Here is a 27531-nt window from a genome sequence, read left to right on the forward strand (position 1 = left end):
TTTATTCAGTATTAAGTGATCAGTTTAAATAACAATGAAGTGCATATTATTAGTATTAATTACTATAAATTTTCAGAGTTTATGCAAAGCGGTTTATTATCAGTCAAATTCAACAGGTAGGTAACGCATAATAACGTTAATTTTTTTAAAATTTGGTAATAATTATAGAATCTTTTTTCAGATTTAACAAAATGTAGTACAATATCTTACTCTAGAACGGGCAGTAATTATAAAGAATTTTACCCCATCTCTGTGAAGAATAATCCTGAAAATGGTTCTTTGATTTTCGACTTTCATTTTGCAGTTTTAGCGACTAGCGATGCTCATATTTTGTTAGCGCCTTCGGGTAAGTAGACAGGGTGTTTTAAAATTAATGCGAAAATCTTTAAGGTGTGATTTGTAGATAAGGGTAATAAGTAAAATAAAGGGTAGTAAGAAATAAATCGTAAATCATACCATAACGAGATTTTTTTAGAAAAAAATCTAGTGGGCTGCTGTCACTATTTATTGAGCGTTTCTAGTATCGCTTTGTTTGATATATTTAGTTGTTTTAGAATAATAATCCAGAATAATCTGTGGCTTATATAACAATATTTTATGATTAACTTAATTGAAAATTTCTTTTTATAACTGATTTAAAGAACGATTTCCCTATAGGTTGTGCGATATTAATACATTTGAGATAGGTGAGTTTAAAACATGTTTGTTAATTATTTTTAAAAGATAATGGTTTAGAAGAAAATGTAGCATTATTACAAAATTAAAACTATTTTGCCGGGTCCAAACCAAGCAGACAAAACTACGACAAGACAGAAACATTCATGTTTTACGACAAAATTGCGACAAATCCAATAGATTTCTGCGACATTTTTCTCATTTTTGTTTTGTTTCAAAATTCGGAGACTTATTCTACTAATTAAAATACAATTTGATCGAAAAAAAAACTGTCAGCGATGGCTATGACATGAAGAACGCTGTCGGTTCCATGCTAACTGGACGCCGTTTTTTTTCGATTATACGATACTTTCTTCTTAAGTTTCTCTGTTTAGATACACTTAGTTATTGAAATAGTAAGTCAAGTCATTATAATTATTATAGAAATAAAGATGTCTAATATTGATACGGTCACCATAAATGTTGATACCTACCTATAGGTAATTAATTACTTAACAATTTATACAACAAAGTTATTGAATAGGTGCTTCCATATCTCTCTTTGGTCCGTTTCCCTGAAGAGGGATTAGTGACTATGATGTTCCTGTAGCGGTTTTTTTTTCGTATTGTGCCAGTCCGCTCTGTTTTGAGCCATGCTGACGGTTTCATGAAGGCCTTGGCCGATTAGGTCTTTAGTTTGATCAACCCATCTCTTGGGTGATCTTCCTCGTGGTCGCTTTCCCTCTACCTTTCCCTCGACTATTAGCAGCTGCAGTGAGTCCGTTCTTCTAGCAATGTGACCAATATATGTCAGAAAACATCGGTTTATTTTTTTTGAGAGGCTGAGTTGTGAGTTTAGTTCTTGGAGAACTGACTCATTCGTACGATTGGCTGTCCAAGGTATACGTAGCAGACGTCTATATGCCCACATTTCAAAAGCATCTATTTGCCTGGTATCGCTTTTCTTCAGCGTCCATGTTTCCGCCCCATACGTAGCAATCGGGAAAACAAGCGAGTTCAGCAGTCTTAGTTTGGTGTTCTTAGTGATGGCTGTATCTTTCCATATCTTAGTTAATTTAGTTACGGCTGTTCTAGCCAGCGCAATTCTACGTCTTATTTCGCCTTCGCATGAGCCGCTGTTGTCGATTAGCGATCCCAAATATAAGTATTTATTAACCACCTTAAATCCAGCTATGTTTCCCACGTGAGGTTGGTTGTTGTTTTGTCGGTCCACAATCATGACAGTAGTTTTGTTAGGATTAAGTTTTAGCCCAAATTCTGTACTAGTTTCTTGGAGACGTTGCATAATAAATTCCATTTCTTCCACACTTGCTGTTATGATTAGTGTATCGTCGGCATATCTTAGATTATTGAGTTTCCTTCCCCCCACAGATACTCCACCTTGCCAGTTATCGAGAATATCACGCATTATGTACTCGGTATAAATATTGAACAATAGGTTATAGGGGTGAGAGAACACTGCTTGAAATCTATTTGATGTGACATCATTAATTCTTATGAGTCCGTAATTATGTTGGTATAGTTGTCGGATAGGTAAGTAGAATAAGGTGATCAGGAACCCCCATTTCCTTGAGTATTTGCCAAAGTTTTTGCCACTTGACTAGATCAACCACCAGATTTACCACTTGACTAGATCCATATAGACACTAAAAATGACTGACTTGGTTTTACATGAGATTTCAAACTTTTTGTATAGTGGAAGCCGGTGTGAGACTAGACATTTTTTTACATTATATGTTTTTAATGGGATAAAAATATATTAAAATTAAAAAAGTTTACTGATTGCAAATTTATTTCCAGATAATATTACTAAACAGGATCCTGTTTACGAGCTGGTTATCGGGGCTGGTGGAAATACTTTCTCTGATATAAGAAGAATGCAGAAATCCGATGTTAAAGCATCCGTGCGGATAAAAAATTTGTTATCCGCTCTTGATCCACATTTCTTCTGGATTCATATGACGAAAAGTAAGTAAAATTAAGTTTATATATTCACTTTAAAAATTGAAATTTAAGAATTATTATATAAAATAGCCTAGAATTATTTTTCAAAAAGTTAACAAATAAGGGAGTGGGGAGGCGTTGATTTTTCAACCAGTGACTGTTAAAGCAAATAAATAATATTTAATGATCTAATGTATATGTATATGTCGCACCCACTTAGTGTAATTGTCCGTTTCATGAAATGGATATCCACTTCGCGAACTGAAACTAACCAGTTCACGAACCTAACCTAACCTAACCTAACCAGTTCCCCAAGTGGATATCCATTTCATGAAACGGACAATTTCACTAAGTCGATGCGACATATACCGGTTTTTTTTTCAGATAAAACAACGAGATTTGGTATGTTAGTATATGACATAAATTGGGATTGATTGACGTATTCAATTGTTTTCGGTCACTTTAAAGAAATTACTACAACTTTTGATTTTTAAATGGCACTTTCGGTATTTTTTTACTTTATTCGATAGAAAATGACACTCTGAATCGAATGACATATCATATATCAATATTTGACATAGTCACTCAAAAACAAATTCTATTTTAAATTTCAATCTAGAGTGCCATGGCTATGTTAAAAACATTAATTTTTAATCAAGGAGCCTTAATAGATAATAGATTAGGAAAAATAGATTTGATCGTCTAATGTTTTTAGTGTCTTGTCCTGATCGGTTAAAAGATGCCCAAATCGTATTTTTAATCATATCTCAATTTTTTCAAATGGAACGAGGGTGGTTGATTAGCATATTTGGAAAAAGCATTTTTTTACGAATAATTTGATACTACACACTTGATATTTTGAGTGAAATTGTCATTATGAACCGCATGTTTCAATTTCAAATAAACCATATGCCAAAATGTCAAAAGTTGACATATGATATGTCATTCATCGATTCAGAGTGTCATTTTCTATCGAATAAAGTAAAAAAATACCGAGGGTGCTATTTAAAAATCAAAAGTTGTAGTCATTTCCGGTGAAACCGGAAGTGACCGAAAACAATTGTATACGTCAATCAATCCCGATTTATGTCATATAATAAAATACCAAATATAGTTGTTTTATCTGAAGAAATAAAAAAGTTATAAGGGTGAGCCACTTTTGAGACGCACCCGGTATAATGCATAAACTGTATGTATCATCCAATTTTGTAAGAAAAAAGAGTAAGTTCATTTTGATTACTACTTTTTAGCTCTCTACTCAAAAATATGCCCATATCAAGTAAATCAAATTTTGTTTTTCGAGAAACTCGCAACCTATGAGAAATGATCGAAAATATACAGGATATGTTATTGATTTTGGAAAATATCATCCGAGCCGTAAATTTGCTGCACTAAATAAAAAGAAATAAAAGTCACAGATACATTTGTTTCTATATTTTTAAACTTTTATCGCACAATATTTGCATAGAAAATACTTTTTTTAGACGACAATTATTACCTATATGATATACAGCGAACTCTGTATCACCAATGCTCACTGGTCGAATATTCAACCGCTTACGTTAACTTTTCGCGCCAATTCGACCAGCGTATAGATATGGTTGATTAAATATGGCCAAGGCGCGCATAGAAATAAGCATAGCAAACTGGGCGATAATACACTTCCAACCGACTGATTAGTTGGTTAAATTAAGGACCTTTATTATAATAGGAGAATAGTCAATTCTGGTAATGTTGCTAAAGAAACATGGTCTATTGTGAATGAATTGAGAAACAAAGCTTCGTCGTCTAGCAATATCTCTACCTCACCTGAGAACCTTAACGATTACTTTGTAAATGTAGCAAAAAACTTAACTAATACTATATGTCCTCCTCATGATCCACTTTCTTATCTCTCTAATGATAATGTAAACTTACACAGTTTCTTTTTTTCGCCCGTAGTTTTAGAAGAGCTTCGCAGTACCATTAATACCATCAAAAATAAATCCTCTTCTGGGACCGACGGGCTAACTTTAAAAATGTTTTCGAATCTGCCAGAAAGCACTCTGAATCACCTAACAACTTTAATAAACTGTCGTTCCAAAATGGTATTTTTCCAAAATGTCTTAGGACGGCAATAATCATTCATCTGCATAAAGGAGGAGACAAAGATGAAGCTTCTAACTATCGCCCAATTGCACTCCTTCCAACGCTATCTAAGATCATAGAAAGGTTGGTTAAAAGAAGGCTGGTATCTTTTCTGTTTAAGTACAAAATACTTACTGAATATCAATTTGGATTTCTAAGCAACAAGTCCACAAATGACGCTATGTTTTCCCTCCTTAATAAAGTTTACTCCAGCCCCTCCAGCCTAAACAACCATCATTCTACAGCAACAATTTTCTGTGATTTTTCTAAGGCGTTCGATTGTGTAAATCATAAGATCCTAATTAATAAACTGCAGCACTATGGGTTCAGAGGATCATCTCTCGAATGGTTTAAGTCGTATCTGAGCAACAGAAGTCAACTTGTGAGGGTGGATACCACGTTGTCTTCTAGCAAGCCAATAGAATGTGGAGTACCACAAGGCTCAGTACTAGGCCCAATTTTGTTTCTTCTTTTTATTAACGACATTGCTAACATAAACATCAGTGGCAAAATATGTCTTTTTGTGGACGACACTAGCTTCACTTGGAGCAACAAGGACATCACGGCACTTCATTGGATTATATCAAATGACTTAATCACCATTAAATCTTGGTGAGTCTCAACATTTCTAAAACTAAAGCTTTGTCGTATAAAAACTCGTTGCAGCGTTTTGTACTTAACAACACCACCATTGACGCCGTAAAATCTGTAAAATTCTTAGGGCTTGTTGTGGACAATTTTCTGAAATGGGACATACATATCGAAGCTTTGTCGAAAAAAAAGCTCTGCCTGTTTTGCATTAAGGTCTGTTTTTAAGGAGCTTAACTTGTCAGTGGCTAGAACTGTTTATTATGCACTTTTTGAGTCGCACCTCAGGTATGCCCTTCCATTCTGGGGTACGTGTTGTGTGACTCAATTTGACCCCATTTTCAAGCTCCAGAAGAGAGCTGTTCGATATTCACTGGGACTGAACAGCAGAACTCATTGCCGGGACTTTTTTAAAGAATTAAAAATATTGACTCTTCCTTCCTTATTTATATTTGAATCCGTTTGCCTAATACGTAAACATGTATCAGCTTCTCAAGAAAGGCCATCTCACACTTATCCACTCAGGAACGCGGAGCAAGATCTTTATCTACCTACCCCACGCTCAGAGTTAGTTAAAAGTTCAATATTATACAACTCGAAAAAAATGCACAATCACCTGCCATTTGAAATCAAATCCACAACATCATTTTTTTCATTTCGCAGAGCATTGAACTCTTATTTACTAGACAAGGCTTTCTACGCCGTAAATGAATTATATTTTGAAAGTCAAATTTGATCTTGTAAACACTGGTCTAATGTTTGCTATTGCTATATTTACTAATGACATCGAAATGAATTTATTTAGAGGTCATTGATATTTTACTATAAACTAGCTAAATATTTTTGAATATTATTTTTATTTTTTTGTTCTTTGGCATTGTAAACATTTATAAATGTTTATTTTAACAATAAATATTTTGTTTGTGTACTTTGTTTTTTACTTTGTTTGTTAGTTTACCTTTGTCTACAAATTGAAAAATTTTTTGACAATAAAGGCATTTATTTATTTATTTAAAGTGGTCGATTTAGCGACCGTCAACCTATAAAGGGTTAAGAAAGTTATGAACCTAAAAATTTATAAAAAAGTTTAGGGTTAAAGTTAAAAAATTACTTTAATTAGGTACCTATTTAATAGTTATTTTTCTGTTGCTATAGTTGGAACGGAAGGTCTACTAGAGGTAGGAAGAGAAGGAGATAACACTTCTTTCATTTCCTGGCAGGACCCCGACCCTTTACCGATTAAAGTTATCAGCTTCAGTACGTGGTCTGGCATTGAAGCTAAATGGTATTTTGATTGCGACAGATCTGGAAACGAGGAGGTAAGTGACTACTAAAATACAGGGTATTTCAAATTCAACCCCCACCGTTGGGCTCTCGAAAACTATAGGAAATATGAAGATGGTTAGATTAGAGTAAAATAATATGCCATTTAGAAACGTTCAAAATTCCGAATACTTAATTCCAGAAATTTTCGATTTCCAGAAAATTGAAGTCAATTAATTAAAATGTCACGGAAATGTATTTTTCACTCTATAGTCTTATACAGATACGGACGAAAAGTTATTACTCTTCAAAACACATGTAGGTCGCGCCCCCTACAAATAGGAGTCATATTGACATCAAAATCAAATTTCTCATGTTAAAAAACTCCCAGACACCAATTTTCATCCAAATATTGACGTTATTTCAGAAATTATTTGGAAAAAATCGAATTAAAAATGAAACTTCTACACCCTGTATCTCCGAAATTAAGCATTTTAGGACATATATTCATATAAGTTTCCGGAATACAGTTCGGACCACCCTGTGTATAGATTTTCTTAATCTGTATCAATTACTACTGAGAGGAAAGGTTTGGCGAAATTTTAATTTATGCTAAATTTTGATTTCAGGAAATACAGAAAAGTTTAACACCATTGGAAAAATTGAGGCGAATCATGTTGGCACAGTATGATCCTATGGTCAGACCTGTTCTAGATCAAGGGACTTTTACTATGCTTCCAATATGGTTGAATTTAAAGTACTTGGAACTGGTATGTGTTGGAAATCAACTATAATATAATTTACATAAGACTTTTTAAGCTGTTTTTTTAAAGCTGTTTTTTTTTCATAATCAGTTCATTTGTTTATATCTAAGAGTAGATATATAAATAGTACGTATATAAAGATCATATAGAATAATAAGTTATAGACATTTTTTATATAGATTTCATGTACTTGTTTCATTCCAGGATGAACACAAATCAACGCTATACTTGATGGGGACTGCAACTTTAGTAAGCCCACTATATTATTATATGTATATTATTATACTTATATGTTACTGTAAAAGACAATTGCAAACAATAAAAGTTCACATTCACTGATTTGCTACTATGCCAGTAAAAGGGATGAAATTGATTTTGAAACTATTGTACAGGGTGGCGCCTTTCATACGCCGCGGAAGCTCCAAGGAGAACGGTAGTTTATATCGAAATAAAATTTTGACAGCGTATGTAGGTTAATTGAAGCCATTTTATATAAATATATAGAATTATACAGGGTGTCCCCAAAAAAAGTTACACATCAAAGTTGTGTTTTTTTCTAATGGAACACCCTATATATTAATTGATTTTCGGATTCGGGGAAAAAAATAAAGGTGAGTTTTATTAAAGAAGCATATACCTAATATCTAAGGATTTTGACATATTTCACATTTTGTGAAAACGAAGAGTAAATTTTAAATTTCGATAACAGCTATCTAAATTTTAGTTGACCTTGTATAGCCTGATATTTAATTGAAATTTGACCCGAAAAGTTATACAGGGTGAGACAAAATTAATATGGAACATTAGACACTTTTAAAAGCAAGTTACTCCTTTATTTTAAATGCAACACCCAGTATATTATTCCGGTGTTCAATGGGGAATTTATATATCTTCAAAATATTATTAAGGTTACCTACCCCTCAGACAAAGATTTTCCTAGATATTTTAATTTTTATGATTTTGCGTCAGTAGATCTTTATTATTTGAAAAAATCTAAGGTGGTTGTGATAAACCTTTTGTTAATTTAACAAAGATTGTAGAGTAAAATACTCAACGGTAATAAAAAGATACACGTTTAAAACATATTTTAATTATTACACAATTAAAACTAGATATAAATCTATAATTATGTGACAAAAATTAGCTAGATGAAAGCTGCATAAAATGATTGATTTTCAAAAGGATCTTTTTATTTTAAAGGTCATATGTGGAGTTCTACTTCGAAAAGCAGCTACAGTCATTTCTCTCCTCTTGTTGACAATAGTTGCTTCAGTTTTGTAAACACTGTCTTTAACATATCCCCATAAAAAAGCCCAGACTAGATAAAATAAGGAGCATTTAAGTATTCTATTAATTGGTGAATGCACACTGCATTCACCAACTAATAGAATTATATCATCTCTCTGATGTAGGATAAGTTTGCATTTTCGGCAAATTTCTGATTTTTTTTTGTTTTAACTGACACAAAATGATAACTAGTCGTTAAAGTTGGACTAATTAGACAGATTTTATCAAATAATAAAGATCTACTCAGATCAAATCATATAAATGAAAATATCTAGGACAATCTTTTGTTTGAGGGGTAGGCAACCTTAATAGTATTTTGAAGAGACATGAATTCTCCATTGAAAATCGGAATAATATACTGGATATGTTCCATTCAAAATAAAAGAGTAACATGCTTTTAAAGGTGACCAATGTTCAATGTTAATTTTGTCTCACCCTGTATAACTTTTTGGATCAATTTTTAATTTAATTAAAAGTACAATAGTTAATTTAACTATTTATTAGGCTATACCGGGTAAATTCCAATTTAGGTAGGTTTTATTGTAATTTAAAAATTGTTCTTTATTTCTAGAAAATGTTAAATATGTCAAAAACCATACATCCAGAATCCGAAAATCAATTAATATATAGGGTGTTCCGTTACAAAAAACACAACTTTGATATGTAAATTTCTGGGGGACACTCTGTAGAAGTTTCTATATTTTTAAAAAGTACTCTGAATTAACCTACATATGCTCACAAAATTTCATTTAAATACAAACTGTAGTTCTCCTTGGAGCTTCCGCGGCGTATGAGAGGCGTCACCCTGTATAATAGAATGAATTTTACTGACAAATTTTAGTAAATGTTACACTCATTAGAGACTTCTAACAATTGCTAGTGAAATTCGACAAATTTCTTTAAAAATACGACATTCTCTGATCCAATGCGTAATAGTTTCCTAGTGATTGTTAACATATTTACTAGATTTCAGACCTTTACTGTAACAAATTCCTAATAAAATTAATTTGGGACCAATGTCAAACACTATCAAAAAAATATTTTAATTTTTTTAGAAATGGCGTGATGAAAAATTGGATTGGGACCCTAAATTGTATGGAGATATTCAAACGATGCATATATTTAAAAATGAGATATGGCAACCTAAATTATTGTGTTCTAGGTAGGTTGAATGTTTGATAGAAACAACAATAAAAAAGGGTATAATAACTGATAAGAGAAAATTATCTTTTGCAAACAGAAAAGACTCTTCACATTGTCACAATTTCGGTACATAAAAAATATCATAGTAACTGTTTTTATGGGATTCTACTATTTATAATATTTATATTGAAGAAAAGCGTTTATAACATTCCTATAAGAAATGAAATACTCTAGTTTGCTGCTTACTTTTGTTGCATTTTATAATAAAATATATGCGACCACATTCCACAATTCAATTTCTTACTGTAAACTTTTCCTGCGTTACTTTTGGAGATTTAAAACGTGCTTTTAGACTTTTCTAAATTCTGGCAGCGTACTCGAGCAAAACTTTGATTTTTGTAAGTGGGGAATAATAGAACTTCTGAGGCTTTCATGTGCACTCGAAAAATGGATATACCGTATGAGTTTTTTTTCCAGAAAAATAAAGCATATTTTGATTTTACAGGATCCTGCAACAATGCTTCGGGCAATCCTGGTTTCTATAATTTTTGATCATGGGAATATCGTTTAAGTTCAGAGCGAAACTTTGTACTATTGACTATACTCATTGTCATATTTCAGGAAAATAAATACGTATACAGTTCATACCAAATAAACTTTTAGTGACGTGTTTAAAACTTGACCGGCACAGCGTTGCCCACTTTTATATCTTTTAATCAAAATATTTTAGAAAACAAAAATAAATTTTATAAATATACAGGGTTGTTCACCACATACGACACGGAGTATTGTAGCTAAACGATTAGATTTTTACAAATTGTAAGTTTTGGGTTCATTGAAGGACTATTAGAGCTACAATTTAAAAATATTTTTACAAGATACAGAGTGTCCCAAATAAATAAGAAATATCAAAGTTGTGTTTTTTTAAAGGGAACACCCTATATATTACTGCATTTTTAGTTTCTACGATTAAAATAAAAGTAAATTTGATTAAGGTTTATTACACTTAAACCTTACCGTTTTTTAAATATTTTCAATTTTGTTAAATTGCAATATAAATTTTAAGGCTTCATTTCTCCGAGGGTATCAAAGTTTTTAATACTAAATATTTACTGAAGTTTATTTATTGATCAGTTATTGTGTTGCAATAATAAAAATTGTACTATCTTATACAGAGTGTCTAAAAATTAATTTTAAATAATTACTAGCTTTAAACGGCAATAACTTGTTTAATTTAAATGGAATACCCTATATATTTTATGAGAATCAGATGCACAACAATTTTAATTGTCTATCAAATTGTATTATGCCACTTTTTACCTATCTTTTTAAGTTTTCGTAGAAATGCATTTTCTTATAATTTAGACCTCATTTATCAATATACCCATGGAATATTGACATTTTAGATTGTTTTTAAAACAACAAATATACAAAATGTACAGGCTAGTAATATTATCGTTTTTAGGTAAAAACGATAATATTACTAGCCCATTTGTATGCAAAAAGAAAACTATTTAAATCTTTATAAAAGAGTATACCATTAATTAAATATACCACCTGTATTTCCGCCCAAATACTAATTAATTACATACTTAATTGTGTTCGTTAATAAATTATTCTAAATAAATATGGATTTGAATCAGAAATGAATATAATAATAAGTTATGAAAATGAACGTCTCTGTTGTTATAAATAAGCATTTGTCGAAAAATGAAATATCATTTTTAAGGTGTTAGTTTTTTTACCACACTGTCTAATACACATAAATAATTCAGTTTTTTAGTATTTGAAGCAATTATTATTAATCAACGCAAAGAGTCAATTAATGTAGTTTGAATACTGGAATCATATTAACTAGAGATGAGCAGAAAATCGCAAACTGCGATTTAATCGCAGCGATTGTGAATTCGCAATCGCAACCTGTGATTCCTTTCCATAACAAACTGCGACTTGCGATTGAAACATATATCTGCCGATTTTGGATTTTTAGGCAACCAATATTACACCAGTTGCGATTTGCAATCGCGGTGGGCACGCGAACGAAGAGCTGCGAACGAAAATCACAGCATTGCGATTTTCGTTTGCACCGGCGGTGCATCGACACGGCACTGAGAAGCCGAACGATGAGCTGGGAACGAAAATCGCAATATTGCGATTCTCGTTCGCAACGGGCGGGCGGCGGCGCGTCTTCGACACGGCAGTGGCAGGCGAACGAGGAGCTGAACGAAAATAACAGCTCATCGCAGCATTGCGATTGCGACTTTCATTGGCACCGGCGTGGCGTGGCGCGGCATCGGAAGTTGGCACGTCAACGAAGAGCGGCGATTGTGATTTTCGTTCGCAGCTCCCAACACATCGGCCTAGACTAGATCGCAAAATCACATTCGCCATCAGGGCCCCGTTATTTTTATGAAGCGTTGGAAAATAGGCTTATATATGTTTATATACCGCATAATATATATGTATAATTTTTTAGTTTTAAATTTTGATAATAGTTTTAGATTTATAATATAATTATGGATTTAGAAGGTTAAAAATTCTTGTTTTCGGTTATGACTAATTATAGTTACAGTTGCTCCCAGGTAATGATTCAGATAAAATAATTCATTCAAGGACAGTTTTGGATTCAAATTATAAAAAATGATCTATTTTTATCCTTTATTTACTAGAAGATATAGAGCACGAAAAAGAAACAGCCCTTTCTCTTTATTATATTTTGTTATATGTATATTATATTATTATAAACATTTTTATAACAATCCATAATATAATATAATTTTCTGAATATACTAACTGTTGTGGATCGGCTGCTATGTTAATTTAAATACATCCTTTACAATCAGTTTTTCATTTTAGAGAAATTTCAAATATAATAAAATGTGATATTGTCCTTTTATTTATCTAAAAGTTCGAAAGTTTGCACTTGCACTGGACGGGCCGTATCAAAGCCGTCGGCGTCGGCTTCTTTTGAGTTACATATAAAGAAAATGCTTTTAAAAGAAATAAAAAGATAAATTTTTTCTCGTTATCTGAATTAAGGTTGGCGGCAACCTTTTTTATAATAAATTTTTCGTTAGTATACCTACAGACTGTCTAAAAGCACATTCGAATATTTTGAACATTTTATGTATTTTTTCCCTGTTAAATTTATTCGGTCTATTCTTATCAAAAATGTTTAAAAAGGAAACTAAGTTATTTGTGGTTTGGTTTGGTTTGATTTTTTTGGTAATTGATGAAAATTTTAAGTGCAATATGTGTGCAGAGCAAAAATATAATAAAAACACTTTAAAAGGCATATGGCATCGAAACACCCAACAGTTTCTTTGTAAGATTTTATTAAAAAAAAAAGTATTCCCCTATTTATTCTGTTTTTTCTCAAAAATTTTGGGATTGAGCTTCCCAGTTTACAGCGTACCAATTTAAAAATATCAAAATCGCAATTGCAGGTTACAGTCGCAGCGATTTACAAATCACAATCGCAGTTTCAACTGCGATTGGAAAATCGCAGTTTTGCTCATCTCTAATATTAACTGGTCCTCTTTAACAAATATTTAAACAGTTTTTTTTTAATTTTTTTAGTGAAATAAACGAACTATATTGACAATATTAGTATCTGTACTCTTTAAAAATTTGGTACATCTTTAAAAATAATCTAAAATGTCAGTATTCCATGGGTATATTGATAAATTACTACTAAATTACAAGAAAATGCAATTTCTACGGAAGCTTGAAGAGATAGATAAAAATGGTATAATACAATTTGATAGACAATTAAATTGTACATCTGATTCTTATAAAATATACAGGGTGTTCTATTTAAATTAAACAAGTTATTGCCGTTTAAAGCTAATAATTATTTAAAATAAATATTTAGACACTCTGTATAAGGTAGTAAAATTTTTATTATTGCAACACAATAACTGATCAATAAATAAACTCCAGTAAATATTTAGTATTAAAAACTTTGATACCCTCAGAGAAATGAAGCCTTAAAATTTATACTGCAATTTCACAAAATTGAAAATATTTCAAAAACGGTAAGGTTAAGTGATAAGTAATAAACTTTAATCAAATTTACCTTTGTTTTAATCGTAGAAACTAAAAATGTAATAATATACAGGGTGTTCCATTTAATAAAATACAACTTTGATATTTTTTATTTATTTGGGACACTCTGTAACTTGTAAAAATATTTTTAAATTGTAGCTCTAATAGGCCTTCACCGAACCCAAAACTTACAATTTGTAAAAATCTAATCGTTTAGCTACAATATTCCGTGTCGTATGTGGTGAACAACCCTGTATAAACCGTTTTTATTTACATCAACAAAACTCACCTTCTTAACATCACTTAAGGGCCATTACTACCGCTTTCCCGTTCAAAATATTTTAATAAAGTTGCGATGAGTTTTTTACGGCTATTATGCTATCTTGTACACTTTGCACTAAAAGAGGTTCTAAAAAGAACAATGTTCGACTGCAAGGTCTGCTATTAAACATTTTTAAGTTTAAAGTATCACAACACTATTTATTTAAACCAAAAACTCGTAATACTTACAAAACTAAAGTGTCAAAACGAATGACAATGTCAGGAAATATATAAATAAATGCGGCAACTTGACATTTTTTTCAGCAGAGCTACCACCTGAATTCCCAGCGCGAAATTTAAATTCCAGATAGTCAGCAAGCCGTCGAATATGTTCATGGCTGGCAACAATGAATTTAAAAATTGCGCCCTCGATTACGTAACTAAAAGTTTCCACTAAAAGTTTAGTTTTACTAGTTAGTTTTAACTAAAAGTCCACCTTTTTTTATTTATTTGTAATTTATTTAAACAGAAAAATAAAATACAAATAATTAAATAATTATTTGAAATTTATTTAAATAGAAAACAATCAAAATCGTAATCAATTTTTGATAGTTATTAATTTTTGTTTTAGTGCTGTTTCAAATCCCTACGCCATATTTGAAGATTCCATGATGGTGGTAAATCATACAGGCATGGTTACGTGGAGGCCAGCATTTCATTTGGAAACATTTTGTAACGCTGTGAACTTGGGCGACTGGCCTAGAGATACTCATACATGCAATGTATCTTTTGAAATTTTTCACGATCAAAATGTTCTAGTAATTTTTGACGAAAACGGTAGTTCATTGGTAGGTATTGTATTGATATGTATTGTAATGATATTATAGGTAGTGTTGCGGGCCGGTGTGGACTCGACCTAACCTCACAATATGGCCCGCCCTCGGATGACCTTAACATCGCATAGACACCGCAATGATTCATTCGTTCGAGAAGAATCGAGTCCCACTGGAATGGACGAGTACATACGAGAACATTCGAAAACCTTCTCTACGCACCTAACGATCTATGGACAATTCTAGAGTTCTTTACCTGCCGGTATAAAAGCCGGCGGCCGTGGCCTACAGGGGGCAGTTATAAATATACAGTTGACGCGCTAAAATTCAAAATAAATTCTTAGTTATAAATCGTTTGTAAATAGTTCTATAAGTCTTTTATCGTTATTATTTTTGTTAATTAGTGTTAAATAAATAGTGTTTAAATAAATTGTGACTTTCTATCCACACGGAACCGACGAAAAACGTAACAATTGGTGTCAAGTGTGGCGTGTGTGATAGACTAGAAAAATAAAAAGACTAACAATGGCTCCGAAGAAATTGTTGAAAGACTTGAAAGTGTCCGAACTGAAATCCATATTGGAAGAGAGAGAGTGCGAGACAGATGGAAAGAAAAGCATTTTGCAAACCAGACTGAGAGAGACGTTTTGAGGGAGGAAGGCGAGGATCCGGACACATTTTGCTTTGAGTTCGAAGGTGACCTTGACTCGTGCCTACAAAAAATTAGAAGCTAAAATGACGGAAAACTCTCAAAAATTAGAAGACAGTTTGAATGACAAAATTACAGAAAATTCCCGGGAATTGCAAGACAATTTAAACGGCAATTTGAATAATTTAGAAGATAAAATGATGAAAAATTCCCAGGATTTAATTAATATTTTAGAAGATAAGATCGCAGAAAATTCTAAAGACATACAGGCCAGCTTTAATAATAAAATACTTAATTTAGAAGAAAAGATAACAGAAAATTCCAGGGAATTAGAAGAAAAGATTATAGAGAATTCTACGGAGCTACAAGACAAAATAACACAAATTGAGGACGATGTAAATAAAAAAATCGAAATTCTAAAACAAGAAATAGAAAAGGCCAATTCACCAAAATGTCAAGAAACATCGGAGGCACCGAAACTAGTCGAAAATAAGTATATCTCAAAGTCAGTTATTAAGCCTCCACAGTTTGACGGAAAACCGCTTGGGCCAATTATTTTTGCCAGTTTGAGGCCGCTGCGAGAGCGAACGGATGGACAATCGCTGAAAAGGCTACCGCTTTGACTGTCGCACTGCGAGATGCGACTGATATCCTGCAGACATTGTCACCATCGGAACAGGGAGATTATCAGCAATTGGTACGACATTTAGAAATGAGGTACGGCCAAGCTCATTTGGAACATGTCTATCATTCCCAGCTAAAAAATCGCATTCAAAAAAGTCAAATGAGTCTCTGCAGGAGTTTGAAGCCGACGTAGCCCGCCTCGTTCGCCTTGCGTACCCTGCTACGCCAGAGAATGTTATGGAGCGGTTGGCAGTACAGGCATTCTCCGACGGCTTACGTGATAACGAGACAAGACAAGCACTTCTCCTAGCCCACCCAACGCACTTGGTGGATGCTTTAGCACGTGCCCTAGAATTTGAGGCCGCGAAACAAAGTTCTAGGTCTTTAGGAAGAGTACGGGCCATCGACGAATGTTCCGACGAATCCGTGGAAGGGATTGTTCGGAAGGTAATGGACCAGTACATGGGCAAGAAGGGACCGATTCGTTGCTGGAACTGCGGACAGGTGGGACACGTGCGAAGCCGTTGTAAGGCGAAGAACGAAGAACCGGCTTCGTCGAGGTCGGAAAACTACTAAGGGTCGAAATGAAGGGGGCACACGTCGACCTGTACCCAACATGCCCCAACGAAAACTGCTCAAGTCGCCTCGCTACAACACAAATTCAACAGCATTTTTGTGGATGGTTTTGTTGATGGAGAGTTCCGGACCATGCTGTTGGATACAGGTGCGACGAAAACTATCATCAGACCGGACATTCTTAAAACATCGAAGAAGGTTAAAACAACACAATGGCGACTACGTACTGCCACGGGGGGCTCCGCTGCTGTCCATGGAGAAGTAAACCTTAATTTTGTTATTGGGAGCACCAGTTTTGAACATCCAGTGTTAGTAGCAGATATCGAAGATGAACTTATTCTCGGAATGGACATCATGGCCACTAAAGGTTTTGAACTAAACTTCAAACAGGGAATTTTGAAAATAAATGAAGAAGAAGTGGTTCTACATCGAAAATGTGAGGAGACGCTTCGCGTGGTGGTAGCAGAAGATGTTTCGATCCCTGAGCGCTGTGAGATATTTTTGGATGGTTGCCTGGAAGGTAAAATGAATAATGGGAGTATTATTCTGTTGGAGCCAAGGAACCATGACAGCGAAATAGGACGAGGGATCGCTGTTGGAAAAGCCCTGCTACGAGCGAAGAAAACTGTACCGGTGAGAGTAATGAACACGAATTATTATTCTGTATCCTTGAAGAAGGGAACCTCTTAGAGGGTACTGTTGTTCGGTCTCCTCAGTCGTTCGAAGCGTGGAAGCCTCCAAAGTTTCGACTTCAAAAATTCCGGACAAAATGGTGAAGGAGTTAGTAAACGTTAAAGGATTATCTCCCGAAAATAGTAGAAAATTGAGAAACCTAATAATCAAGTATCAAGACGTGTTTGATAAAGGAGAAGCAGGAGATAGAGGTCGTACCAATTTAGTACAACATAAAATTGACACTGGAGATGCACGACCAATCAAACAAAATCCGAGAAGACTTCCGCTCGCCAAACGTGAAGAAGCTGACAAAATCCTTCGAGAAATGAAAGAAGAGGGTGTCATCGAACCATCTAACAGCCCGTGGACATCGCCGGTAGTACTAGTAAAGAAGAAAGACGGTACCACCAGGTTCTGTGTTGATTATCGGCAGCTCAATAATGTTACCAAGAAGGATAGCTATCCCCTGCCGAGGATAGACGATACTCTAGACACACTGGCGGGGTCAACGATATTCTCTACGTTAGATCTGAAGAGTGGATATTGGCAAGTCGACATGGCGCCGAAAGATAGAGAGAAGACAGCGTTCTCGGTGGGCTCCGGACTGTGGCAATTTACCGTCATGCCTTTTGGATTGTGCAACGCGCCAGCTACCTTTGAGAGACTAATGGAGTCTGTGTTAAAGGGACTATCCTGGACTACCTGTTTAGTGTACCTGGATGACATCATAGTGGTGGGAAATCCTTTGACCATCATCTGAAGAAATTTGAAGAAGTTTTCAAGCGACTAGGGAGTTCTGGTTTGAAACTTAGCCCCAAGAAATGTCATCTGTGTCAAGAAAAGGTACACTACTTGGGCCATGTAGTCTCCTCCCAAGGAGTTGCGGTAGATCCACAGAAGACCAAGACAGTGGAAGAGTGGCCGATACCTAAAGATAAACATGAACTACGAAGCTTTTTGGGACTATGCACATATTATCGACGCTATGTACAGGGTTTCGCCACCATCGCAAAACCATTGACCAGACTTACCGAAGGCGAGAGGCGTTTCTCTTGGTACTCAGATTCTGACGAGGCATTCCGAAAATTGAAGAAGGCCCTGACTAGTACTAGTACTATTAGGCGTTGTTCTGTCTCAGATCCAGGATGGTCAAGAAAAAGTAATTGGTTATTTTAGTAAGACCTTGTCAAAACCGGAAAGGAACTACTGTGTAACCAGACGAGAATTACTAGCAGTAGTTAAAGCAGTGGAACACTTCTACAAGTATCTCTATGGAAGAAAGTTCTTGTTAAGAACAGACCATGCTGCTTTGAAATGGCTGTTGCAGTTTAAGAATCCTGAAGGGCAGGTAGCTAGATGGATTGAACGATTACAAGAATTTGACTTCGACACAGAACATCGAGCTGGGGCAATCCATCGGAATGCCGACGCACTTTCAGAAGACCTTGCGCTAAGGACTGTAAGCATTGTTCCCGAGCAGAAGAGAAAGAAGTGAAACTCCTAAGAACAACTGTGGTTAATGATAGTTGGCAACCCGAAGATCTTGCAAATGACCAAACCAGTGACCCAGAATTAGGTTTAGTAATTAACTGGAAAAACACAGGCCAAAGACCAACGTGGGAAGAAGTTTGCAGATATTCGCCGAACGTAAAGTCGTACTGGGCCCAGTGGAATTCCTTGGTAATAGATAACGGACTACTTCGCCGTGTGATCGAGAGACCGCAGGGACAAGAAAGAGAGAAGGCAGATCGTCATTCCAAAGAAGAGGGTCCCAGAAGTCTTGGAGGAAGTTCACAATGGAACCAGCGGAGGACATCTTGGTGTTACCAAGACACTTGGCAAGCTGCGTGAACGGTTCTACTGGGTGAACTGCAAAGAAGATGTGAGGGCCTGGTGTAAGAAATGTGACATTTGCGCAGCCATTAATGGGCCACAAAAGCGTGGTAAAGCCCCTATGCGCCAGTACAATGTTGGTAGTCCCTTCGAACGAATAGCGATCGACGTGGCTGGTCCTTTCCCGGAGACGAACGATGGCAACAAATACATTGTGGTAGTAATGGATTACTTCAGCAAATGGGTCGAGGCCTACGCGTTGCCAAATCAAGAAGCGTCCACGATTGCTGATGCCCTTGTTAAAGAATGGATCTGCAGGTTTGGTGTTCCCATGGAGCTTCATTCAGATCAGGGAAGAAACTTTGAGTCCAATCTGTTCCAAGGCGTCTGTGAAGTCCTGAACATCCGCAAGACCAGGACGACTGCTCTACATCCACAATCCGATGGGATGGTTGAACGCATGAACAGAACTATCAACCGTTATCTGGCCAAAGTAGTCTCTGACCACCAAAGAGACTGGGACAAATTTCTTCACCTGTTCCTGTTGGCCTACCGTTCATCCGTCCAAGAATCTACAGGGCAAACTCCAGCCAGCATCGTTATGGGACGGGAAGTGCGCCTACCCTGTGATCTGAAATTTGGTTGCCGACCGGGAGAAGAAGTCGCCGGAGAAGATTATGTCCACACACTACGTCAAAGGATGGACGACATTCATCAGAGAGTCCGCCTAAATATTCAAAGTGCTAGTGACCGAATGAAGGAACACTACGACATTCAAGCTGAGCATGGAGGATACCAACCAGAGAAGTTGGTGTGGCTATATAACCCGCAGAGACGTCGTGGGTTATCTCCGAAGCTACAATCCTCGTGGGAAGGGCCATACGAAGTCATGGATAGGATTAATGACGTCGTATACCGTATCAGAAAATTGCCAAAAGGAAAACCGAGGGTAGTCCATTTCAACCGTTTGAGCCCCTACCAAGGCGAAATAGAAGATCGTGCTGGGACCGTGAGAACCTGCAGCTTTGATCCCCTGATTCGGAGATGTCCTTTGACGATTTCATGGCCCGATACAACAGCAGTGAGAAGGCTCGCTATGGTGTAACCAAAGAAGATCAACGAGACCTCTTTTCCGTGCCTCCTGATTATTCGCTCGCTCATTGTGTGGCTCGAGATTTGCGGATGTCCAGAGGAATCGCTGCGACGTTCAATGAGAAGTTGATAGGGTTGGCCTAATATGATATTGTTCCCGGTACTTTGTGGAAGCATATGGAACTATAAAGTATTTTTCGGATTAAACGGCCATATTTTTTATGAATTTTTAGACGAACAGCCAAATGGCTCAAACATCATGCGTTTTTAAGCTAAATATAAAGCTTTTTTCCTTAGTTATTTTGTCATTTCTGACGGTGGACTAATATTTTAAAGTTTGGCCCCGGTTTCAAGCAAATTATTATAATTTTTTAATTACAAACATGAGTTTCTATTGAAAATAATATAATAATTTGAAATATTTTGAGAGACGCTCGAACATTTTGTTATATAAACCCACTATTTTATTCAGTAAAGTTGATTGCGTTCTGGAATTTACCTAAAAAAGGCGTTAAAATCGCACGGTAAATAACAAATAACGAAAAAATAATAATGGTTTCCATAATTATTTTCCATCATGACACTTATTTTTATGAAATGTGAAATTGCATGAAGAGGTCGCTGCGAATAAAGTTCAACAGTTTAACGAAAGTTCCACATGTCGGTGGATAACACTTGGCTGCCATGAACTCGCGACTAGGCAGCTTCGTAACGGTTAGTCGCATTCACCAGTAGGCTACTTTATAGTAACACATCATAGTAACTCTTTTAGTGGCAAAAACTACCCAAAACACTACCCGGCTACTCAAAATCTTTCCCCATTTTGGTCGCAGTTACTTAGCAGCTACGAATATACGACGTAGCCGCCGACGGTCACCGACCACTTTGTAGTGGCTTTGATAGTAGCAGTTACGTATCTGCCACTATAAATGCTAGTTGGGTTGAACACAATATCCACAACAATAAACTTTGTTGTGGATAGTGGACCTATTCTTGCCTCCGGCTTAATCACTATTTGAAGAGTCGGAACGTTAGAAGAACTCTTCACATGGTGATCCAGGCGGAGATCTTCCTCGAAAAAAATAATATTCTACATTATACAGGGTTGTTCACCACATACGACACGGAGTATTGTAGCTAAACGATTAGATTTTTACAAATTGTAAGTTTTGGGTTCGTTGAAGGACTATTAGAGCTACAATTTATAAATATTTTTACAAGATACAGAGTGTCCCAAGTAAATAAAAAATATCAAAGTTGTATTTTTTTAAATGGAACACCCTGTATATTATTACATTTTTAGTTTCTATGATTAAAATAAAGGTAAATTTGATAAAGGTTTATCGCCCTTAAACCTTACCGTTTCTGAAATATTTTCAATTTTGTGAAATTGCAGTAAAAATTTTAAGGCTTCATTTCTCCAAGGGTATCATAGTTTTTAATACTAAATATTTACTGAAGTTTAATTATTGATCAGTTATTGTGTTGCAATAATAAAAATAATACTACCTCATACAGAGTGTTTAAAAAATTATTTTAAATAATTTCTAGCTTTAACCGGCAATAACTTGTTTAATTTAAATTGAACACCCTGTGTATTTTAGGAGAATCAGATGCACAATTTAATTGTCCATCAAATTGTATTATACCACTTTTACTTACCCCTTCAAGTTTTCGTAGAAAATGCATTTTCCTATAATTTAGACCTCATTTATCAATATACCCGTGGAATATTGACATTTTAGATTGTTTTTAAAGCAACAAATGTATAGGGGCTAAAAACGATAATATTACCAGCCTATTTGTGTACACAAATAAAACTATTTAAATCTTTATAAAAGAGTATACCATTAATTAAATATCCCACCATTATTTCCGCCCAAATATTAATTAATTACATATTTAATTCTGTTAGTTCATAAATTATTCTAAATAAATGTGGATTTGGAATCAGAAATCAATATAATAATAGGTTATGAAAATGAACGTCTGTATTGTTATAAATAAGCATCCGGCAAAAAATGAAATACAATTTTTAAGGTGTTACTTTTTACCACAATGTCTAATACACATACAAAATTAAGTTTTTTAGTATTTGGAGCAATTATTATTAATCAACGCAAACAGTCAATTAATGTAGTTTGAATACTGGAATCATATTAATTGGTCCTCTTTTACAAATATTTAAACATTTTTTTAATTTTTTAATGACACAAATGAACTATATCGACAATATTAGTATCTGTACCCTTTAAAAATTTGTTACATCTTTAAAAATAATCAAAAATGTCAATATTCCATGGGTACATTGATAAAAGTCTAAATTATAAGAAAATGCATTTACTACGAAAACCTGAAGACAAATGTAAAAAATGATATAATACAATTTGATAGACAATTAAATTGTGCATCTGATTATCATAAAATATACAGGGTGTTCCATTTAAATTAAAAAGTTATTGCCGTTTATAGCTAGTTATTATTTAAAATAAATTTTTAGACACTCTGTATAAGGTGGTATAATTTTTATTATTGCAACACAAAATTTAGTAAATAGAAATACTTCAGTACAATATTTGGTTTTAAAAACGCCTGGAGAAATAAAGCATTAAAATTATTATTACTGTATTTTGACAAAAACCTAAATATTTCAAAAACGGTAAGATTAAAATGCGGTAAACCTTAATCAAATTTACCTTTATTTTAATCGTAGAAACTAAAAATGTAATAATATACAGGATGTTCTATTTAAAAAAATACAACTTTGATATTTTTTATTTATTTGGGCCATTCTGTATTTTGTAAAAATATTTTTAAATTGTAGCTCTAATAGTCCTTCAACGAACCCAAAACTTACAATTTGCAAAAATCTAAGAGTTTAGCTACAATACTCCGCGTCGTATGTGGTGAACAACTCTGTATATTATAATGATAACAAGTATAATTTTTAGTTAGATCATGAACCGTCTCAATGGTTAGTTTTAGAAGCAAAAGCCCTTAACAAACAAAACACGACATTAGATTCTTGGAGATTCTTTAATATAATATTTAAAGTAAAACGGTCATCATCTATCTATACTGCAGTATTCTTCAGTCCGTTTTTGGGTAAGGCATTTCCTATCTTGATTATATTATTAATGAAACTCATTAAGATTTTTTTTTAATTTTATATATGAATTATATCAACATTTAGTTATCGCAGTGTTGCTTCTTACATCTTTTTGGGTTAGCACAAAAGGTCATATGAAAATATCTATGGGTTGTGCACAGCTATTGTTGGAAACTTTGATGTTGTTGACACTAGGAAGCTTTGTGCCGAACAGTTCAGATCACGTGCCGAACTTGAGTAAGATTTTTAAATAACTATTTCAGTATATGATAATTAACAATTATAAATATAAATAACCTCTATAAACCCAGAGGACATATTAGTTTTTTAGCAGATACGTCTATTAAAACAGTTGACTTTCTGGTAAATTGACATTTGCATAAACTCAAGCTTCAAATTAGCAATTTTTTAGATAAATTACAGCTAAAATTAATCTTAACTTGTTTTTTAGCTCTCCTGTACAGTTGGAGTCTAGTGGGAACACTAGTTTCAATAATAATATCCATTATAGTTATAAACTTTTCAAGAGAAAAACAAGGGACTCCTTTATCTCACATTTTGTGCAATATTCTTACTATAAAATTTGTCAAAAGGATTTTGTTTTTACCTGACATAATTGTAAGTATAGCCAAACGAAGTGTATAACCCTTGTTTATAAAAATAAAGATATTTTTAATTATATGCTTGAAAATCTATTTATAATGTTTGTGATAATTTTTTTAAAAGTGTTTCCTGTAGTACAGAATATCTAGCTACGCAACAGAAAAATACTCGAAATGAAAGAGCTAAAATTGCACAAATAGAATACTAGATGGCGCGACAATATCATAATCAGAATATAATTAGAAATTTTCAACTTTCGGTTTTGGATCGACGGCTCGTCGACGGCCTTATAGCTCGGCTAAATATGCACAGTTGCCAGATTCAAAAAGACTTGAATTGGCATCCAATTTTTTTATTGTGTATAATGCAGTATGTGTTTCTTTCTATTCTTCTTTTCTTGTCAGATACACTTATATTAATTATTACTTTTGCTATTAAAATAGTGTTAAGTATATTATTACAAAACATATACATTTTTAATATACGCTACCTTATAATGTTAACTAAGAGAATACCTTTAATTACCTTTAAAATTAATAATATACAGGGCGATTGATAGTGATATTTATTAATGCTGGAACGTTAGTAACTAAATATAAGTTTAATAATAATGGAAATAATTTATTAAAATGCAGTACAAAAAATGTTGACTGACTAAAAAATACTATAATAACAAATTTCTTCCGTTTGCGAAGTGACACAGGTACAATTAATAATATATTAGTTCGGCATAAAAGTTGCTGTCACGACATCGCACAATAAATTAAAATTCGTAAAATAAATTAAAATGATTAATTAAACAAATCTTTATAGAGAAACGCAAGTATACCAAATTTGGGCCCAATCGAACTCCAGGAAATGATATCATAATAGTGTACTATATTATGGTACTACTCGATATGCTTTAAGGTACCATAATATTGCAATGTCACCGAAGATCCGTAGTATACCAAATTTAAGAACAATCGAACGCCATGAAATGGTATCGTAATATGATACTATATTATGGTATCACTTGATATGCTTCTGAAAAAAACGGCGTCCAGTTGGCTGGAAAAGGACGATCGATGACATTTCCCATATAAATTTACATATAAAATGACAGCGATATTCATTTCATAGCTATCGCTAACGCCGTTTTTTTCCCGATTATACGATATGAACTTGGTATGAACACAATCGAACGTCAGGAAGTGGTATCATAATAGTAGAACAATACTTATTATATTGTCGCCGAATTACAATGAAAATTCAGGATTCAATTATACAATCAAACGTCAGGAAGTGATTGTAATTTAGCTCATAAGATTTAATTCCAACTAACATGGCAAACTGAAAAAAACAGCTCTGATCTATTTTAATATGTTTAAATGATGTAGCAAATTTGAAGGTAGGCTTTATCAGGAAGTATTACGATATGAATTACACCGTGGCAACACTGCACAAAATTCTTTTAAATTTTGTTTGTAGAAAACTGTTTTCTTTTAAATTTATTGTCCTCTATTATGTAGTAGCGAAACTACCACATCAAAATATCTGATTTGGAGACAGGCTTTTAAAGCCTCCTTTTGCTACCTACAATTTTATACATGTAACGAGGTTTCTGTTGCGTAGCTAGATATTCTGGGCCTGTAGGTTTTTCCTATTTATTTGATTATTAATTCTTTAATAATTAAATACAAAAAGAATCTTTACTTTTTTAGATGCCGGATGAATATGGCCATTTGGGAAGAAACTCATTGACCAAAAATGAAGATAAAGGCCAATCTTTTTGGTTCTTGTTGGGTGTGGCAATAGACAGAATTTCCTTTTTTGTATATTTATTGCTTGTGTGCTATGTCGTAGGACAATATATAGCATTTTGCCTTTAAATAAGTTTATAATATATGTTCTAAATTTTACATTTAAACATTTTACATAAAATGAAATTTTACATAAAAAATGTAAGTACTTAAGATTTATATTAAGTAAAAAAAATCCGAAACACGTGTGTTTTATTAACATGAATTTGTCAAATTTGTATCCAATGTCTAGGTATTTTTTGTTTTTGACTCAAAGCATTACCATATTCCTTGATATCAGATGTCAAAACTAGGGATAGTTACATGAGAAGCACTATAGACGATGGGCAAATTAATGTAATATCTATGTATGTATATGTAATCTTAGTTCTTCATATTTTACATAGGAATAAAGGTAGTAGGGAAATAAGTACAGTGGTGGCCAAAAGTATGGAAACTTTTTACTTTTTAAAATATCACAGAAAATATTGCTATGCTTAAACTCTCAGGAATATAAATGAACAGCTTATCAGCAAATAAAAGTATTCCAAAAATTACACAGCGAAAAAAATCTGTTTAGCAGTTTTTGTAGGAGAACAATAGATTTCTTGTGGCCAAAAGTATGGAAACCATAAATAAATACATTAAAATTATTTAGTTTAAGCTGATAAACGGTACGATTTGCTTCAGATAAATATAAACATCATGCCCAAGTCTAAATATTTCTCTATGGATTTAAAAAATAAAATAGTTGAATTATACAAGAGCGATTATAAACAAATTCAAATAAGTAAAAATTTAAACATTTTAAAAGGCACCGTTTCGAAAATAATTCGTAAATTTAGTAAATCAGGGAACGTTTCAACAGCTTTTAAGTCAGGAAGACCAAGAAAGTTGTGCAACAGGACAATGAAAGTAATGAAAAGAATATCAATGGGAGATCCAAGAAAAACATCCACAGACATTTCTCGAGAAATGGGTGAAAGGGGAATATTTGTGTTTGCACGCACGGTGACAAGAAGGTTGGATGACATGGGACTTTTTGGAAGAGTTGCGGTGAAGAAACCACTAATATCAAAGAAAAATAGGATGGCCCGCTTTAAATTTGCTCAAGATCATCTCACCTGGTCTTATCAGAAATGGAATACTGTACTGTTTAGCGACGAAAGTAAGTTTCAACTGTTTGGTAGTGACGGGAGACGTTATGTCCGAAGACCAAAAGGTACACGGTACAGCCATAAGTACCAGATGCCCACAGTAAAACATGGGGGTGGGAGTATAATGGTATGGGGGTGTTTTTCTCGCTCAGGTGTTGGTCCTCTTGTTAAAATTGATGGGATAATGGACCGTTTTTTGTACAAAGACATATTGGAGAATAATATGCTGCCTCATGCTGATGAAGAAATGCCACTCAGATGGTTGTTCCAGCAAGACAATGATCCCACGCACAAATCTCGGTTTGTTCAAAACTGGTTAAATGCACATAATGTTCCACTAATGGATTGGCCCTCACAGTCTCCGGATCTTAACCCCATAGAAAATTTATGGGACCATTTGGATAGCAAAATTCGAAACCATTCTATTTCAAATAAAAATGAATTATGGGAAGTGCTAAAAACTGAATGGGCGGCCATTTCCAGTAAAGATTGTACGAGAT

The 27531-nt window shown here is 33.9% G+C and overlaps 1 protein-coding gene across 1 annotated transcript; it reads left to right on the forward strand.

Annotated features, from left to right (window-relative positions):
* Positions 1-26068, forward strand: LOC115882993 (neuronal acetylcholine receptor subunit beta-3-like). Its single transcript, XM_030901267.1, has 12 exons — positions 1-116; positions 182-346; positions 2476-2643; positions 6490-6653; positions 7227-7367; positions 7566-7610; positions 9704-9810; positions 14731-14947; positions 23333-23486; positions 23575-23727; positions 23942-24108; positions 25797-26068. The coding sequence occupies exons 1-12, from the start codon at positions 35-37 to the stop codon at positions 25962-25964; spliced, it is 1731 nt and encodes a 576-aa protein (XP_030757127.1). The 5' UTR covers positions 1-34; the 3' UTR covers positions 25965-26068.
* Positions 26069-27531: the final 1463 nt, after the last annotated feature.

Source organism: Sitophilus oryzae, unplaced genomic scaffold, assembly GCF_002938485.1.
Source record: "Sitophilus oryzae breed Bouriz unplaced genomic scaffold, Soryzae_2.0 scaffold_1801_pilon_pilon, whole genome shotgun sequence".
NCBI classification, from domain to species: Eukaryota; Metazoa; Arthropoda; class Insecta; order Coleoptera; family Curculionidae; genus Sitophilus; species Sitophilus oryzae.